The sequence below is a fragment of the Carlito syrichta genome, unplaced genomic scaffold (genome assembly GCF_000164805.1).
Source record: "Carlito syrichta isolate Samal-C Ts95f unplaced genomic scaffold, Tarsius_syrichta-2.0.1 Scaffold153633, whole genome shotgun sequence".
In the NCBI taxonomy this organism is placed as follows: Eukaryota; Metazoa; Chordata; class Mammalia; order Primates; family Tarsiidae; genus Carlito; species Carlito syrichta.
The window spans coordinates 39,769-59,326 of NW_007097729.1; the positions used below are offsets into that span (position 1 = coordinate 39,769).

The following is a 19,558-nucleotide window of genomic DNA, read 5'->3' on the forward strand; positions in this document are numbered from 1 at the left end:
GAACCTCCGCGAGGAGCGCGGAGTGTTCGCCACAGTGCCGGCTTTGGAGCTAGACAGACCCCCTCCGGGATTTCTGGCTCGCCACCCGTGTGGTCCTCAGGGCCGGGCCAAGTGCAAGGCCGAGCCTCGAGGCTGCCTCTGTCCGGCAGGCCCTCCTCCTGCCTCCGCAGGTTGCTGCCGAGTTCGCCAAGGGCAGCCTTCCCAAAGGCCGGAGAGCGAACGAGCTGCGGAGCCGGACTCGACCGCCCGGAGCTGACTGCGGAGTTCTTTCGCTCCGCGCCACCCGTCTGTTCCGTCGCCAAGCGGCGTCCCGCCCACCTTCCTGTGGCCGCTGCCACGTCCTCCCCGTAGCGGCTAAGGACAGCACACCTTGTGAATGGTTACTTAGCAGTCCTCTGTTCTGGAGCTGGCTTTCTGTCGTTTTTTGCGCTCTTAAGACACAGCCGACTTGGGTCTGGCCGCGGGTCTAAAATCAAGCGCGCTTAAAAGGCCAAAGGAATCCCATGCACCGCTGGTGAAATGTGAGCTAATACAGCCGCTTTGAAAAACTGGCCGTAAACGTATGTCCACACGAAGACCCACATGCAGCTGTTTATTGCGGCTTTATCCATAGTCACCGAAAACTGGAAACAGCCCGAGTGTCTATCAGCTGGTCAGTGGGTGTACAGCGGAATAGCCACGCGACGGCATACTGCTCCGCAACAAAAAGGATTAAAGTACCCATACCTGCAACAACGTGGGTGAATCCCCAAAGCTGTATATCTAAAGTGCAAAGCCAAATTCAAAAGGCCCTGTACTGTGGGTCTCGAATACATTTCGTTCTGGAAAAAACAGAACTATAGGGACAGATCCAAGATTGGAGGTGAGGAAAGGGGATTGACTCCAAAGTGACACAAGGACATTTTTGGGGGGTAATGGAAATACTAGACGTCGTGACTGTGGTGGTTGCAGAACTGTAGTGAGTCCAAACTTAGAACTGTACACCCGTACCCAGAGGGCAAGTTTTATTGTGTGTGAATTATGCTTCAGTAAAACTGGCATTTTCTGAAAATAGAAAGTATGGAATGAAGTTATTGAAAACACATTATAGCCGGGCTAGGTGGCTCAGCCTGTAATCCCGTGCTTTGGGAGGCCGAGGTGAGTGGATTGCCGGAACCCGCGGGTTCGGGACCCGCCTGGGCAGCTTGGCGAGACCTATCTCTCCAACCAATCAAAAATCAGCCGGGCGTGGTAGCGCGCGCCTGTAGTTCCAGCTACTCGGAAGGCTGAGGCGAAGGATCGCCGGAGCCCAGCGGGTCGAGGCTGCGGTGGCCGGGAGCGGGCACTGCACTCCAGTCTGGGCGACGGAGCGAGACTCCAACTCGAAAGAAAGAAAGAAAGAAAACACATTATGTCAGAGAAAAAAGAGATCGTGTTATCCTGTTTGTGACCCAATAGATTTTGGATGACTCCTGTCAATGAACAGTAACCTTTATTGAGATTGTACAGAGGTACATTCTGATGCCTCATATTATCCAAGATCAAAATTTAACTTGCACCATGTGAATAGCTTTAATAGTACAAGAATCACTTATACAAGTGAGTATCTATATGATACAGGGTCTTACCTACTTTATACCCTGTGTAAAAGAAAGCATAATTCTGTCAGTGGTTTTAAAAATTAAAATCGCATTTCTTGCAATATTATAGCCACAAAATGAGTATATTGAATTACACCGTAAACGCCATGGATATCGTTTGGATTACCATGAGAAAAAGAGAAAGAAGGAGAGTCGAGAGGCTCATGAACGTTCAAAGAAGGCAAAGAAGATGATTGGTCTGAAGGCTAAGCTCTATCATAAGCAGCGCCATGCTGAAAAAATACAAATGAAAAAGACGTAAGTGATCCCATTTATTTGTCATACAAGTTAACGTCCTTAGGGTAATAGTTAGTAAGACTTGATAGTCTTTTTCCTTCTTTATAGTATCAAGATGCATGAAAAGAGAAACACCAAGCAAAAGAATGATGAAAAGACTCCACAGGGAGCAGTGCCTGCCTATCTGCTGGACAGAGAGGGGCAGTCCCGAGCTAAAGTACTGTCCAATATGATTAAACAAAAACGAAAAGAGAAAGCGGTAAGCAATAACAATTGAAGTTTTTATTTCTTTTTTGTTCAGGAAAATTACTTAAATTCAAATTCTTACTTTGTTCCTTTAGTGTAATTTGAAACGTGAAGTTCTACTATTATTCCTATTATTTAGATGTTGAGTTTTGTAAATTTTGTAAACTTAGTAACCAATCTTTGCTTTGTAAATTTTTAACAAATCTTGCTTATCAGGTTTTAAAATTTAACAGTTTTAAAAAGTTTATTAGAATGTCTTGCATCTTTAGTTTTAAAAATTTAAAACCAAAAAATAGTGAATTTCAAGTTCAGTATTTAATGCCTTCCGGTATTGAAAACCCCTTATGCTATGCCATTGTAAAGAGAAATACAACTGCTTCCTGCGTGTGCTGCCTTGCAGTGTCAACTGGGTTAAAAAGCAGAATGGTGAAAAGAGGTGGTAAATTATTCTTCATGGTCACATAATAATGAATGATAGAGTTGCTCCAAAACCCATGCTTTAGTAATAAACCCAGAATTCTTTCAACTGCCTGACACTGCTACAACTTTTTCATAGAATTTGCACTCTAGAGCGGTACAGAACATCTGGTGAGGACTTTGTCTTACTAGTAATCTAGTAATCCATTTGAAGTAGAAATATGAGACTACATTAAGAGATGGAGACGGTCTTCCAATTTTATGCTACTAACTAGTAGTAAGCACATATACTGCTTATAGAGTATCACTGTTATATTATAGGTGGCATTTTTTTTTTTTTTTGGCCCATAATAGGGCAAAAAATTTTTAGCTAAGGCAAACCATTTATTTAATGTACTCATGATATACAAACTTAACTAGTTCTGCTTAATTTGCACTTTGTGAGGAGACAGTGCAGACCTCCAGAAACAACTGAGCAAAAAGCATGAATGAAAAAAATAAGTTGAAGGAAAAAGATGAATCTACTACTTTGTAAAACTACAACATATTTGACTTATTGTCTTTTACTAATGAATTTTAACTGTGGCATATTTGTAGGGAAAATGGGAAGTCCCTTTGCCTAAAGTTCGTGCCCAGGGAGAAACAGAAGTATTAAAAGTTATTCGAACGGGAAAAAGAAAGAAGAAGGCATGGAAGAGGATGGTTACTAAAGTTTGCTTTGTTGGAGATGGCTTTACAAGAAAACCACCCAAATATGAAAGATTCATTAGGCCAATGGTAAGTCCTTTGCAAGAATGCAGTGACTTAAATATTGGTTCCCCTTACGTTGGGTAAAGTACATTATGCTTTCCCAAAGTTCTCAAAATTGTTATGAAAAACTGGTTGAAAGATGTTTTATGATGCTATTTTTATTGTTTTATGTTATTGATAGAGGTTACTTTGTATTTTCCACTACAGTAAAGAATCTTGTTTTCAGCTTCATAAGATAATTTGAAATGAAAAAGAATTTTCATAAGTGAGTTCTGACTTTTAAACATGACATATTAGAATCTTCATTTTATACTCAATCATGGTTTTCTCATTTAACAAGTGATCTACTAAATACCTGACTGTGCTAGACCTCAAACACTTCTTGTCTTTGACAACAGTAAGAAAACTTGAATAGGACTGTTGTCCAAAGATTCGATTCCAGTTTAGTAAGGAAAGAATTGTGATGCTTTTGAAAACATTCAGTATGCAGCCATTGAAAAGGGAATTTAATGTAAAAGTAGATTCATTTCTGTAGACAACAGTAATAGTAATATGCCCCCATACTAATCCCTACCCCCACTACTGGGGAAAAATAATTGGAGAAATATTTTTTTGCAAAATTCCTTCAAGAGAAACAGTTACTCAGTTCAGAAAAATTACTCTGCTTAGAAAAACAAAGAATCAGAGAGGAAGGTTGCAGCATTACTCCTAATGCTCAGCCTGTGAAATTTTTATAAATACAGGTTTTTAGTCTGTAGAATTGTTAGTATTTGTTAGATACTTGAAGATTTCATATTATTCAACCCATGGTTTTTTGGAGGCAGTTGAAAAGGTAAGCAAAAAGGACAAGTACTCATCACTGTTGAACATTTTGGACTCAAACATTCTCATGTTGTGTTGACCTTGCTAGGGCTTACGTTTCAAGAAAGCCCATGTAACGCATCCTGAACTGAAAGCCACCTTTTGCCTGCCAATACTTGGTGTAAAGAAGAATCCCTCATCTCCACTATATACAACTTTGGGTGTTATTACCAAGGGGACTGTCATTGAGGTCAATGTGAGCGAGTTGGGCCTTGTGACACAAGGAGGCAAAGTCATTTGGGGTAAGTAAATTTTTGAATATGGGGCTATTGCTATTCTATAGTCCTAATTGAAATACTCTTCAAACTGATTTTTTTAAATGTCTTTTTTAACGCAGGAGAGCTTAATAAGTTAAAATTTAATGTAAATCCGATGTAAATCTTTAGGAAGACTATTGTATAGAAAAAGCAGTTATGAATACAATTGTTTTTAAATTTAGTTTATTGGTTTCAGTTAATAAGATATAAAATACATGGTCCCCAGTAGTGCCTGGTTCTGAGCAAATTTCCAGGGAAGAAAGTGGCACTATCTCCATGGCCAGATTCTCAAAAAAAAAAACAACAAAACAAAACCAAAAAACAAAATACAATAAATTACCCACGAGCAGGGGAAGGAAGGCATACATCAAACATATAACCCGCACTAGTTCAGTAGTAATTAAAGCTGAAATGTGTCATGTAGCAATTTTAAATTTCCTCATTTGCTTAGTTTTTTACTTTTAGTGTCCAGATATCTCTAACCTTTTTTTGTCCTTTGAAAGAAAAGAGTACACTCTGACTTAAGTCACTGGCTACTACTTCATGTTAGCTGACCTCAGTTTTAAAGTGGGTTGTTGCCGGGCTCGGTGGCTTAGCCTGTAATCCCGTGCCTTTGGGAGGCTGAGGTGAGTGAATGGCCTGAGCCCGCAGGTTCGAGACCCGCCTGGGCAGCGAGACCTCATCTCTGCAATAAATCAAAAAATCAGCCGAGCGTGGTAGCACGCGCCTGTAGTTCTGGCTACTCGGAAGGCTGAGGTGGAAGGATCGCCGGAGCCCAGCAGGTCGAGGCTGCGGTGGCCAGGAGCGGCCACTGCACTCCAGTCTGGGCGACAGAGTGAGACTCCAACTCAAAAAAATAAAAATAAAAAAATAAAGTGGGTTGTTAAAGTGATTTAAAACCCGATCCATTTTCCAGGAAGAACTATGTGGAAAAGTACCAATGCTCAGGATCAATCACAAGGGCCTATTAATACACTGTACTTGTAGCATGGAGATGACCAATATTTGCAGAAACACTATTTATATGAAAATTATATTCAGAACTCAAGCTTGGTCTTGAGTGACTTGATTTTATAAAATCTCATCCTCTGTGGTTCATTTCTTATTTCTTAAGAGTGGTCAGAATTATTTTAGGCAAAGGTTATATAGCCTTTAAAATTAACTTTCATTAGCTAACATCCCTTCCTTTTCCTTTTTTTGGTTTTGTTTTCCTTAGGGAAATATGCCCAGGTGACCAACAATCCTGAAAACGATGGATGCATAAATGCAGTCTTACTGGTTTGACAAAAGTTTCATACAAGTAAACTCCTTATAATTATTGACCACATATCAGTTGGGAAAACCACCTTTACTGTGATGTTTCTTAATACTACCAAAGAGCCTTACTTGTCTGCAGTCAAGAGAACTATTTATTAAATTGTAAAAAAAAAAATTTTAATGATCCATTAAAAACATTAAAACGTAAAAAAATATAAATTGTAAACATTTTTTAAAAATTAAAATGGTCCCATTTTACAAATTGGTCTTTATGCTGTGGTCTGCTTAGACCCCATGTTCATAAAATTGAATGAAAAGCAAATAAACATCCTACTTCATCAGTATCTGCATTAACGAGGGAGTATCCAGCAATCCAGAACTGTCATTACCTGAAAAATCACCAGTGCATTTGAAAACACCTTTCAGAAAGGTAACTGCACACTTAATTACGGAGCCTAGGCCAGGACACTCTCCTGTCGGAGAATTTAGCTGGAGTCTCTCGGACCTCGGTGTGCGTCACTGATCCTTAAAAATGTAGCATTCAGGCCAGGCTCGGTGGCTCAGCCTGTGATCCCAGCACTTTGGGAGGCCGAGGTGAGGGGATTGCCTGAGCCTGCGGGTTCGAGACCCGCCCGGGCATCTTGGCGAGACCTCATCTCTACAATAAATCAAAAATTAGCCGGCATGGTAGCGCGTACCTGTAGTTCTGGCTACTTGGAGGGCTGAGGCAGAAGGATTGCCAGAGCCCAGCAGGTTGAGGCTGCGGTGGTCAGGAGTATGCCACAGCACTCCAGCCTAGGCGACAGAGTGAGACTCCCAACTCAAAAAAGAAAAAAAGCATTCAACAGGGACAGTGGCTTACACCTATAACCCCAGCATTTGGGAGACCAAGGCGGGAGGACTGCTTGAGCCTTAGGAGTTTGAGACCAGCCTGGACAACATAATGAAACCTCACCTCTACAAAAAAAAAAAAATTTAGCCAGTGGTGGTGCATGCATATAGTCTCAGCTACTCAAGAAGGCAGAGGTGGACGGATCGCCTGAATTCAAGAGGTAGAGGCTGTGATAAGCTGTGACCAGGCCACTGCCCTCTAGTTAGACCCTAACTTTAAAAAAAAATGGTATTCACACTTGACAATGTTTGCTAAGTTATAAAAGTGTGAAAGAAGGCACACTAAGAAAAAAGTTCAGAACCCTTAGATAAATCTTTTCACATGTGAAATCCTTAACTTCAGAGTACAGTCAGTGAATTAGCATTCTAAACATTTTTCTTCTTTCATTCACCATATGTAGTAATATGTAATGGGAACTATATTTTTATATTTGAATTATGAAAAAAAACACTAAAATATTTGTGCTGGCTAGGCTGGTGGCTCAGCCTGTAATCCCAGCACTTTGGGAGGCCAAGGCAAGTGAATTACCTGAGCTGTGGGTTTGAGACCAGCCCGGGCAACTTGGAGACCTCATCTCTACAATAAATCAAAACGTTAGCTGGGCGTGCCTGTAGTTCTGGCTATGTGGAAGGCTATGGTGGAAGGATCACCAGAGCCCAGCAGGTCGATCCTGGGGTGGCAGTGAGCATGCCACTGCCCTCCAGCCTGGGCAAAGGAGTGAGACTCCAACTCAAAAAAAAAAAAATAAACACACATACATACACACACACACTTATACATATATAAAATTTGTGCTTAACATTTTCTATATTCTAAACTTCTATTTTCTTAACTTAGCATTTTCTATATTCTAAACTTGCGGTAACTTAGGTAATATAAAAAAGGTGAGGTTTTAGGGTTGTGACTTGGTCAAAGCACCTTTGGGATCTGTGTGACACATTTACGGCTTTGCGGTTTAGAGAGGCGTATGTTACATTAATCTATAATCACCATGTTGTTTTAAATTCTGTTTATTTTTTTTTTAAAGTCTGTCTTCAAAGTACAACCAATGTGATTAATTGTGCCTTTAACAAAATCATTCAATGTCTACACAAATTCAATATCAACACATCTTCATGAACGAAATTGGGAAAAAGGAAAAGAATGTTTAAACACAGACCAGGAAACAGTCACAAAATATACGTTTAATTACTACTTTTAAACTTAAAAAAAAACTATCAAGATAACAAGTACTCCAGTAAGACTTGCTGTTCTGAATAATGAGACATCTTTTCTAAGTTCTATAATAGAAGTTTTGGAAAGAAAGACTAGTTCCTTAGAAATGATGATCCAGTATGATACAATCATTTGATGGAAGCTGAACCTTTCTTACAACTAGATTTTGACAGATAATTTTGCCACTAATATAAATGGGTAATGTGTGAATGACAAGTTCTAAAGGATAAAGAAAAACATTTACTTTGGGTAATTGCTGGATGCTACAGAAATGAAGTTTGCTTGTATTTTAGAACCAAAAATGAAGAAGCAAATTGCTATCTTGTCAAGTACAAAGATGAAACCATAAGCGTAACATTGGTAACTAATCACGCCCATGAAAGACTAGATGACACCCGAAACACTACTGCTACTAGTGGACATACAAGGCAGAAATTTGTTTCTAAAATACTGTAACACCGATGAGTAATGTTAGTATAAGTTCTTTATTTACATTAAGATCTCTTTCTATTTGCTGGTGTGACCAAACCTTGGAAGGTAACCCCAAAGGTAAAGCAGAGCATAAGAGCAGATACTTAGGTATCAGGTAAAGGCTCAATTTGATGCAATCATAAACCTTCAAGATATTTTTCTAAAGTCAATGAAACCATCTTAGGCAGCGTTCTGGTAGTCTGCTAAAAGAAAGCCATGAATGATTAGATGTTATCCTTACCATCTGCACTGAATGGAAACATGAATACAGACACATTTTAAGTAGAAGACCGACATTCTAAATCATGCTGTTCGATTTTATAAAAAATCATAATAGAACTCTCACCTTTAAAAGTTATAGAGAAGCTTTATAATAAATTCTTAAATATACTAATTTTTGTGTCTAGCAATTGAATAAACTTGAGTAGAACTAAAATTTTGCTAATAACCATCTGTTTTATATTACACAAGAAGTATATACGTATGTACACAAAAAGTGAACTCCCTTCCCCACAAACAAAAAAAGCAGTTCGCAAAGGACTATGTGGAATGTGATTGGACATACACAACTTGACTAGCTGGTTGAAATCACATTTCAGTCCTCTGTAATTCTGAAAGTTTTTCTAATGCTTTGCAAAAACTACAAATATCTGATTAAGTTTATTTATATTCCTTACTGAAGATAAATTTTATTATAAATTCTATATTCAAGTTACTAAACATGAAAGTTTTTCCACGTGACCCAACTTTTTCCTCTATAATCTATAAACCCCAAAATAATATTTTCTTATCAGATAATCTGTAATGTTTTCTTATGTGCTAAAAAAAACTTTGAAATTGCTTAAAATTCGCTATTTAAACCAAACGAGTTTAACAACAATAAGTTGATACTGTTAGTCCCCAGTGAGCATATGTGAATAACTAAATCTTTTTGTAAACTATATTCACACATCAAGAATTGCCAGAGAGCTCAATCTTCAAAAAACTACACCTGTTTAAAGACAATATTTTAAACAGAACAATGAACAATCCAAGTAAAAAAGTAAAATGTCAGAAAGTGTTACATTTTCAAATCTACCTAGAACTGAAAAATGGAAAGGTTAAGAATTTACTGAATCTTAACAGAATCCTTAGTTATTTCCCTAATTGTGATATTAGCAAGTTTCTTATAAAATATATAAAACTGTGTTTGATAGATTCATTAATATTAGTCATACCTGTTCTTTCACTTAATTAGCAGTTTGTTGTGAAAAGAAATGGCCTAAGTGCTTTTTCATTTAAAATGAAATAATCCGGCTTACCTCTGACCAATAATTAAAGAAAATGTAGGGGATACAAGTGTTCAAAAATCGTACATGAATAGGGGTCACTATTTTGCCTGCTAAAGCTTTTAACTAGCCGGGCTCAGTGGCTCAGCCTGTAATCCTGTGCCTTTGGGAGGCTGAGGTGAGTGGATTGCCTGAGCCCGCGGGTTCGAGACCCGCCTGGGCAACTTGGTGAGACCTCATCTCTACAATAAATCAAAAAATTAGCCAGGCGTGGCAGCGCGCGCCTGTAGTTCCAGCTACTCGGAAGGCTGAGGCAGAAAGATCGCCAGAGCCCAGCGGGTCAAAGCTGTGGTGGCCGGGAGCAGCCACTGCACTCCAGTCTGGGCGACAGAGTGAGACTCCCAACTCAAAAAAAAAAGCTTTTAACTAACTACATCTTTCTAAAATACCAACATCCCAAAATAAAATTTACTGGTATGACATCACCTGACTGTAGACTGAATAAACCGTTAACATCAACTCTTAGCACCTCAGATATTGACATGAAGTCATGTTTCTTTCACAGAAGGAGCTAGATCAAGCAATTTTAAAAGCAATCTGAGTGATCTCAAAACAGTCTCCAACTTAAGTGCAAATCAGAGTCCATGTAATACTTCCAAAGAGTCGGATTGTTTTGAGGTTCTCTTTGGATTCTAAGAATAACTTTGTTCATTTTTAAATAATTTATTGTACAAATATTAATAGTTCAGGGATTTTTATTCCCCCAAATTTTTTGCTGTAGGCAAAAACCTTTGCTATAGCAACACAATGTACATACGACAGACTAGCTTGTGACCAGTTCGCACAGAACAAATCAAGAGTGAGTAATACCAAAGGGACAACAAGCCTTCAATTTGTTTTAAGCTCTTGAAACACATCTCCTAGGGCAGCTTTACTTCTGCCATATCTGGGTCTGAGATTGTGGGGCACAGCTGCAAAACTACCCAAAAAATGGACATTAAAGGTATGAACTGGCAGGCAGGAAGCTCTTTTGACTGAAGTCACTCTATGAGTTAGGGAATTGGATGAAAGCTGAGGGGAATATAAGTAAGATGCTAGAATTAGGGCAGCAGCAGAATTAACGAGAAGCCATAGGAAAAGACCTCATACTTTTGAAGTATAGGTGTCAACTGGATGGGTATAAAAGTATTTAATCTCCAGCTTACTTTATCTATCTGATCAGGACGAGATAGTCCAAGTTCAAATATATTTCCCAATTATATTAGTTGAGATGTTTACTTGATTAAAGGTGAAAAGTGTACTCTCTAAACTTGTAAGCATCTGCAATGATGCAGAGATAGAAAAATTATAGCAAACACTACAAATGAAATTTTAATTATTAGTCTCCATATACCACAGCTAAATCCCTAACAATACAGTTAATATCAGATGACAGAAAGAGTAAGAAACAGGTTTTGTGTGTACCTTTCCATAGACACTGAAGTCAAAGGAAGAAATTGCATCTACAACTAGGATTAAGAGGCCAATACCAAAATATCTTCAAAACCCTTTGACCATAAATTTCTGTTTTTGTGCTCTCATTTACTTGAAATTATATTAATTCTGATTTACTGGCACATTTTTGTTTATGCATGCCTTTATTTTTAAAAAATGGTGCTTAGTTTTGACAAAACTTCTAGAACCCTCACCACGTTTTACTATTAAAACCCTTAGTATAAAAGATTTCTGTGATCCTTACAATTATTGGAAAGCCTACTACTTTCAGTTTTTAAATAAGTTTTTTGAAATAATGGTCAGATGTACCACCTGCTAAAGAAAATATAATATGATCTGGTTTTCCAAAATTGAAACATGGTTAATAAAAATAAAAAATTACGTTTACAAAAAATAGCCTGAAAAATTAAAAAGAATGGTGAATCCTAGGTCCTAAAGGGAAGAAAAAAACTGCATAGTAAATATGTTCTATTTGAAATTTGGGGAATTTGGTCCTGTGCCCCATGCTATTTATTAATTACCATATCTTAAAAACAACAATTACATCACAAAGAAGAGGATTTATTATCTGCGTTTCTTCTTCACTCAGGTCAGCTTGGCTTTCTTCTTGCCAGGTCCTTTATGCCCCTTGGCCTTTCTTCTTAGATTCCGCCTGTCTACCACAGGCACCTCCACCTCTATCTCCTCCGAGCTGCTATCCACAACTTTTTCTGCAGATGGGGTGAACTGATCCAGTTGCTCAGAAGATCCCTCAGACTGCTCCTCTGACTGGTTCTTCTGTCCTGCATTCTGTGCAAATGGCACATCTTCAAGTTCAACCTCTATCATAGAACTCTGAGGAACAGCAGTGGATGTTTCCTGGGGCTCAGATACCCCCTCCTCACCCTGGTCTTCCAGTGAGGAAGTAGTATTGGGAGATAAATTCTCAGAGACTGGTTCTTCAGAAAATTCAGCTATCACAGAGTTTGGAAAACCTCCATCAGACCGTTCTTCATTTGAGAGAGTAGTAACGTTGTCTGCACTCCCAAGATGTGCTTTCTTCTTCGAAACTAGGATCAGCTTCTCTTCAGTATGTCCCTTTTCATCAGACGGGCCTTCGTCTACCAACATTTCTGAGTCAGCTGTAAGTGGGGTCTGGAAAAAAAAACCCTGGTCAACAAATAAACTTTTGCAATACAGTTCTATGGTAAATTAATCTCAGATAGTAATGTGCAATAACATGAAACTACAGTTCAAATAACTCCATATCCATTACTTTTGCTAATCATGTGTATATATTCTGAATACAATTCCATTTCTTCAAAATCGTGTCACGTGGTAATTTTGATACACTAAGTTCTTACGTCAAAGACATAATTAAATACTTATTTTGTACTTAAGACACTTTAAATTTCATATCAAGATTCTTGAAAACTATGAATTAACTCCAATCGTTCAGTTTCCTGGTGTTACTAGAGCCAGAACCAAGAATCTTTTGGGACTTGGCACTGTGCTACCCGCCAAGTTTGACTATGGTTAGACAATCGATAAAGGCAGTGGAAGTTTTATTCATTTATTTAGGTAAGACACTTATTAAATAATGCCACACGATAATTTTTTAGCTACAAATTGGAATATTCAAAAGTAACAAAATCAAAAGTTTTTTTCCCACTAACTTAATCTGTCTCTGATTAAAACATTAAAATCGCTGTATTGGTCACAGACTACCTAAGCAACAGGTACTCAAATATTTGGTAAAGAATGTTTTGTTCATTTTTCTAAGCATTTCCTTAAATACAAAGTAAAACTCGTTTTGGTAGCATAAGTCAGATATGAATCAGGTTACAATGACTTGAATTTATGGAACATCACCGATTGCATTTTCTCACAGTGTCAAATCTAGTGTAAAAGTCAATCTTCCTGAAGGACTGCACATGTTAAGGTGGAGGCAAATGCCTTTGCCCCAATGTCACCAACACTAGCCCACTTTGACTAAATTAGAGTAATTCCTCCTTACCTTATCTGGTACATCAGCCTCGGAGGGTTTTGAAGACTCTACCCCAAGTGGAACAAGATTTGTAGAGTCTTCACTGGAATTAGGAGACTGCAATTTTAATTCTTCATCTAACACTTCACTCGTGGAGTCTTCCTCTTCAGCTACAAGTGAGGTCTTAAGAGAATCATCCATTATCTCACCGTTCACAGGCTCCAATTCAGATTCCTGCACCATGGTGGGGAGGGGAGAAAGGCAGGACATGATTACAAACTAAGCAACTTGCCATGCGAGGTGAGTCCCTACCCGTCACACGCCAGGACTCACGACAGATTTACAACATGGGTTAAAGAACAGTCTCACTGGGGAAAGACGAAACTCATGAGGCAGGATCAGCAAAAGAAAGGGGCTGGGCTCCGTGGCTCAGCCTGTCATCCCAGCACTTTGGGAGGCCAAGGCGAGTAGACTGCCTGAGGCCACGTATTCAAGACCAGCTCGGGCAACTTGGCGAGACCTTGTCTGTACAATAAAATAAAGTGAAGAGGCGATGTAATGATGATTTTTTAAAAAGAACTTATAAAAATAAATTAGTAATAAAAAGAGTCCCTGAGCACCTCATGTTCCCTCTGCTCTTATGGAGACACGGGGCAGGATAAGGATGTTCTGTGGATATGCAGTCCGAGTCTCAGCTTCTGCGAAAAGACCCTGCCCCCTGATTGTTCCTCCCTCTCATAGAGCAGTCCTGGGAGGAACCCTCTCAGTAAAACACCAGCAGAGGGAATCCAGACTTGATAGCAGCTCCTTACGTAACACCAGCTGTTCAGGCCTCTGGACCTGGGGGAGGTTATCATGTATCCTGCCAGAGGGAGGAAGCACTACCAAACTCCTGGGAAGCTGAGTGCTATTTCTTGCTGGGAAAAGAGAGTCCCAGTCTCTATTAGCTCACTGTCAGTCAGTGAATCCCAGGGTCATTTCTGAACAATTCTGCTCCTTGCATCATATTATTCACATATGGAAATGAAATTTGGTAACAAACCCTCCAATTTCTGAAATTCTTCTTCCAGTGTTTATCAACTTATTTATATTTAATGTCAAATATTTTTAATTGATTCTAGCGACATTCTAATAATTAAGGGGAATTTTATTACCAGTATTAAAATTAGAAAACTGATGCACTCAAGTATTCAGAAATATATTTGACTGAATTATATAGAACCCTTAAAAGTATATTAAAAATGATTCCCAAAAGGGATGAAATCAGAGACTTATTTTTCTATAATAAAAGTTTTCTAAAATAAATACAAAAATCAATTAAATAAAATAAATTTTTTCTAAAATAAAAACTTGTCAGCCGGGCTCGGTGGCTCAGCCTGTAATCCCGCGCCTTTGGGAGGCTGAGGTGAGCGGACTGCCTGAGCTCGTGGGTTTGAGACCCGCCTGGGCAGCGAGACCTCATCTCTACAATAAATCAAAAATCAGCCGGGCTTGGTAGCGCGTGCCTGTAATTCCGGCTACTCAGAAGGCTGAGGCGGAAGGATCTCTGGAGCCTGGCAGGTCGAGGCTGCGGTGGCCGGGAGCGGCCACTGCACTCCAGTCTGGGCAACAGAGTGAGACTCCAACTCAAAAAAAAAAAAAACTTGTCATAAAATATTTTTGGTCGATAACAAAAAGTGAGAGGCAATACAAGTTTTGAAAACAGAATAAAGAATAAGAAACAGGAAAACAGGTTCAATTGAGAAGTAATAAGAAGAATTAGATTTTGTAGAATTTAAGATGACAGGAGATATCTGTCTAAATAGTAATATTCAGGAGGCAAGTGACATTATGAGGTAGAGTCTGGAGCAATATTGTAAAACTAGAGTTACTAGTCATCCCTATAAAGACAATAGTTGAAGACAGCAGATTGAATGCACTTTCAAAAGAGTGAGATGAACCAAAGATCAGAAACTCAAGGACTGAGTTTTCCAGAGTGTCCACAATAAGGGGAAAAAAGTAGGCAAGAGAAAAGTCAAAAATAAATAAAACTTGAAAGACAGAAAAACCAAGAAATCAAAATACAGAGGAATTCTGGAGCCAGGGAACTAGAGAACGTTGAGGGAAGGAGAATAGTCAACCCAGGTTTAAAAAAAAAAAAGCCACTGAAATTAAAATGGAAGTTGTCATTGGTGTATCCCTTGTTGCATGAATGAAACAGTCATATGAAGTACATATAGCATAATCATAAGTTTTTAAAAGAGGGAGAAAAACCACAAATATTTCCATAAACATCTAGATGCATATAAATCCTGTTTTTAAAAAATATGGGCTTTTCTTCATTTTCTCAATTTTCTACAAGAAGAAAAATGTCATTTAAAAACATGTTTCAAAGGCTGGGCTCAGTGGCTCAGCCTGTCATCCCAGCACTTTGGGAGGCCGAGGTGAGTGGATTGCCTGAGCCTGCGGGTTCAAGACCTGCCCGGGCAACTTGGCAAGACCTCGTCTCTACAATAAATAAAAAATTAGCCAGGCGTGGTACTGCACATCTGTAGTTCTGGCTACTTGGTAGGCTGAGATGGAAGAATCACTGGAGCCCAACAGGTCAATGCTGGGGTGGCTGTGAGCATGCCACTGCACTCTAGCCTGGGCCAGGGAGTGAGACTCCAACTCCAAAAAAAAAAAAAGAAAGTTGGTAATAGAGTTTCATTTATCACCTGCTGGCTGCACTTGACAAACAGGTAAAAGATTTTTCAAGAAACTTAAGTACACATTAAAGAAGAAATTAAAAATCTGTAGATAGGAAAAGATTGAAAATATTAATGGAAAAAAGAGAAGGACAGGAAAAGAACAGAGAAGAGGGAAAAAGAAGATAGGAACAAATACTTAAACACTGTAGCCTCTTTCCAACTCTAGTACCTGACCTTGCTCAATATATGCTTTTTAACACTAAGCAGTTTCTGCTGGGACTTGAAAATACAGCATCTTAGTTTCCTAACAGTATTTGATTACAAAGGTTAAAACTCTGTTAACTTCCTCTCCATTTATTGAGGAAGTGGTCTCATACCTTCTCACCATCCTGCTTCTCTGGGTGTGGCGGGCTTTCTGGCGCTGGCTTGGCATCTTTAACACCACTTTCGTCCTCAAATTCAATCACTCTTTGTTCAGGTTCTTCTTCCAGGAATTCTTCTGAGCTTTCTGATGTGCGTGCAGTAGACTCCAATCTAGAAAACAAACACCACCATTCTTACTTGTTTTATTAAGGATACATGTAAAATTTCAGGAATCTTTTCTTAACAAAAGTCACATTTTAGACAACCATGTGCTGTTCAGTCAACAATTTCAGATTTTACAGGTCTAAAACCAGTATCTTCATCTTCCTATCACATTGCCATCCTCTCAATCATGTCAACTAGACCCTTCTTTTATTCTCTCCATATCTTATTGGATCTTATTCTATGAGAAGGAACATAAATCCCAGATTACCTGGTGCAGTCCCAGTTTAGACTTGTCCATACTTACGGATACTAGCATAGTATTAACAATGTCCCTTTCATTCTCCAGAAAGTCCTTTGGACAATAAATTATGATTGGTTTTGTTCTATCCCCAAGATGCCTTTCAAATACATCAGTAACTTTCTATGGCCATTTTCACAGCCCTGCTTCAGGCCCCAATTTTCTCCAGCCCTTCTCTCTCTGTAGCTTCTTCCTAACTCATCTTCAGATGTGCAGCATGTCATCAAAGATTTCAGAGCTGACTTTCCAATACATGTGATCTGCACCCGTGACCACCCAGCTCAGAAGTTCCTGGTGATGCTCTATAAGCTCAGTGAATAACGTGTACTTCCTTTCAAGGCTAACTTGACCAGATCCTTATCTTTCTGTTTATCTTATTCATCAGTTATCCTTATCAACTCCTCCTAGCTTTGTGTCTTTGCTCAAGTTATTCCTTGAGTTTAGATCTGTACTAATACAGTAGCCACAAGACACATGCATTTAAATTAATTAAAACTAAATGAAATAAAAATTCAGTTCTTCAGCTGCACTAGCCACACTTTCAATGCTCAATGAGCAAACTGGCTAGTGGTTACCACACTGGGCAAGGCAGACAGAAAACACTGCCATCACCGAAGAAAGTTCTACCAGACAGCCCTGGTGTAGACAAGGGATCGGCAAACTCTTTCTTTAGGGTCTGTGAGCCATAGGATCTCTGTTCCAACTACTCAACTCCACCATTGCAATGCAAAAGCAACTACAATTTAAAATATATAAGTCTAATGAGCATGGATGTCTTACAATAAAATTTTATTTGCAAAAACAAGTGGCAGCTAGTTGGAGGCCCAAACTTCACCTGCACATAGACTACTTCTGCACCTAATCTTGACTTGTACCTCACATCTTTATAATCAAATAAAGTAAAAAGAAGAAAAAAACAGGTGGCAAGCCAGCTTTGGCCTGCAGACCATAGCTGGCAGGCCCCTACACTAGAAAGTCTCCTCTCCTGCTTGCTGAGTTTGCTGTTTGAAGCCTTGCCCAAATGCCAAATCTCTGCACTCCCTCCATTAGCATCAACTACTCCCTCCTGGCATCCACAGCTTTCTGCACTTCCATTTTTTGTAGTACCACAATCCACCTGACAGTGCTCTTGACTGTGTGTATGTCTGTCTTTACCACAAGGCAGTCAATTCTTCAAGGGCAAAGAGGATGTTTTGTCCTTCATATGTCTGAGGAAACATTCAAGCATATAGTCTTACTGTTACTGTCCCGTGCATGAAAAGCAAAATTCCACAATAATTTGGGGGATGTTCAATTAAAAATGCATTGTCACATTCTCCTCTAAAAGGAGTACTACATCAGAATATTGCTCAGCAAGAAAAGCAACTATCTAAATTCTTATTATTCATTTCACAAATTACTAGATTTAAATATTTACTTATATTTACCCTTAACTGTGAATTTTTCACCACAATAAGATATTTACTTACTTAATTACCAGAATTTAAAACTATTTGCACAATGAAATTAGCATAGCAACAGGATTCTCTAGTAAAATAATTTGACAGCTAAAATGGCAAAGCTGTGAATTAATTAAATGGTTGACTCAGAAACAGCTGGAAGAACTGTTAGGGTAGAAATCTAAACTGTTTTATAAAATGTAAAATCTTGCTTTAAGATTCAAAGACAGGCAACCCTCTCGGGTACTCCTCCCACTGTGGGAGCTTTTCTGTCCTCTCAGTAAATGCTGCTTTAAAAAAAAAAAAAAAAGATTCAAAGACAGAGGATACAGTTTTGACTCAAGTGTTTGTTAATTCAGTTTACTATTAAGTTCCCTGAGGGAGTGACGGCACTACTTATGGCTATCACTAATATTTAAATTAGATATAAGAGCCCAGTAAAAATGATTAAGTTAATAAAGTAAAATTGAAGTTTTTAATAAACTGACTAAACCTCATCATTACTAAAAACTACACTATCAAATTCAAAGTTTGTGATAATGACTCATTTGGGATAATATAATTCCTAGAATATTCTCCTGGATTTTTACACATGAGAGATTAAATAGTGAGTTTTTGCCACTCCCTTACTAGTAACTTCTCCCAATAACTGTCAAGGTAACACCACCGGTAAACATAACAAATAATCTTGCAGCATAATTCAAATACAAACTCCTGCTCCAATATCATTTGCTACACAAACAATGTAACAATAGCCTCTACCTTAAATAAGAACAAATAAAATAATGAGAGTAAAGTAAACAATGCTTTACTTATTTACTGAAGTCTGGGGAGTCTTTTCCTCTTCACCTGGAGGACTGCTAAATTCAGAATCCTGAAACCGCTTTCCAATCTTTGGTCGCTTGAGATTACTACTTCGAGTTCGAGTGGAAACAGGTGTTTGATCATGACCTGAAAAGAAAAATAGCAAAACTATACTTAATTGATGATGTATTCAAGGGACTACCTACTAAAATGCACAGAAATCTAAGAACTATGCTAGTTTACATATATCCCCACCATGACACAGGTTTGTCCTTCCCCCACATATTTTAAGTTAAGAAAACTATTTTATAATTTACATATTTTCTACATTATATAGTTATTTTGTTAATATTCATTCTTTGCATTTCCATGTTACTTTGGGATTTGCCACATATTTTTGCATTTTCACTCACATTCTCTTTTAAGTCTTGGGAAATAAACAAGGTAGTCCCTACTTTACAGGTAAGAAAATGAAGAAAAGAGAGGTACAACAGCTTACTCAGAGTTCACACAGCAAAATCAGTGGCAGGGGTGACATCAGAACCCAGATCTAGATATCAGAGCTAGATAACTCTTCACTTACTAGGTAAGACACACACACATGCACACAGCCACAATTCGAAGTGTCTCAAGCACTGACAGATCAGCTGAATTCCTTACCTTCAGAAGTGCTTGCAAAGGCATCTTTGAGAGAATCAATCTAAAATAGAGACACAGATTAAACCCCCAGGTTTTAGACTATTTCTCTCTCTATGGCTCTATTTCATTTATAGCTTCAAAAAAACTTTTGAAATGTTTTTCAAATAGTACTTTTTGTTAAGAAAATTTACACTGAAAACAAAATGGTTATATTCCAGTCATAGTTTATGA

General features: G+C 38.5%; 2 protein-coding genes across 3 annotated transcripts in view; one reads left to right on the forward strand and one right to left on the reverse strand.

Annotated features, from left to right (window-relative positions):
* The window catches only part of LOC103252131 (ribosome biogenesis protein NSA2 homolog), a 6,931-nt gene extending 1,113 nt beyond the window's left edge, over positions 1-5,818 (forward strand). The window contains exons 3-8 of the mRNA XM_021708956.1: positions 101-347; positions 1,690-1,877; positions 1,965-2,115; positions 3,117-3,296; positions 4,180-4,372; positions 5,604-5,818. Coding sequence (XP_021564631.1) covers positions 101-347; positions 1,690-1,877; positions 1,965-2,115; positions 3,117-3,296; positions 4,180-4,372; positions 5,604-5,671 — 1,027 coding nt within the window. The 3' untranslated portion in view covers positions 5,672-5,818. The remainder of the gene's footprint in view (positions 1-100; positions 348-1,689; positions 1,878-1,964; positions 2,116-3,116; positions 3,297-4,179; positions 4,373-5,603) is intronic.
* Positions 5,819-11,450: 5,632 nt separating this feature from the next.
* The window catches only part of FAM169A (family with sequence similarity 169 member A), a 53,211-nt gene continuing 45,103 nt past the window's right edge, over positions 11,451-19,558 (reverse strand). The window contains exons 8-12 of one of the 2 annotated variants that reach the window (XM_008050739.1): positions 19,349-19,388; positions 18,697-18,835; positions 15,997-16,153; positions 12,981-13,184; positions 11,451-12,118 (exon numbers count right to left, since the gene is read on the reverse strand). In XM_008050739.1, coding sequence (XP_008048930.1) covers positions 11,570-12,118; positions 12,981-13,184; positions 15,997-16,153; positions 18,697-18,835; positions 19,349-19,388 — 1,089 coding nt within the window. In that variant the 3' untranslated portion in view covers positions 11,451-11,569. Of the gene's footprint in view, positions 12,134-12,980; positions 13,185-15,996; positions 16,154-18,696; positions 18,836-19,348; positions 19,389-19,558 lie in introns of both variants that reach the window. The other variant, XM_008050738.1, reaches the window with a different exon arrangement.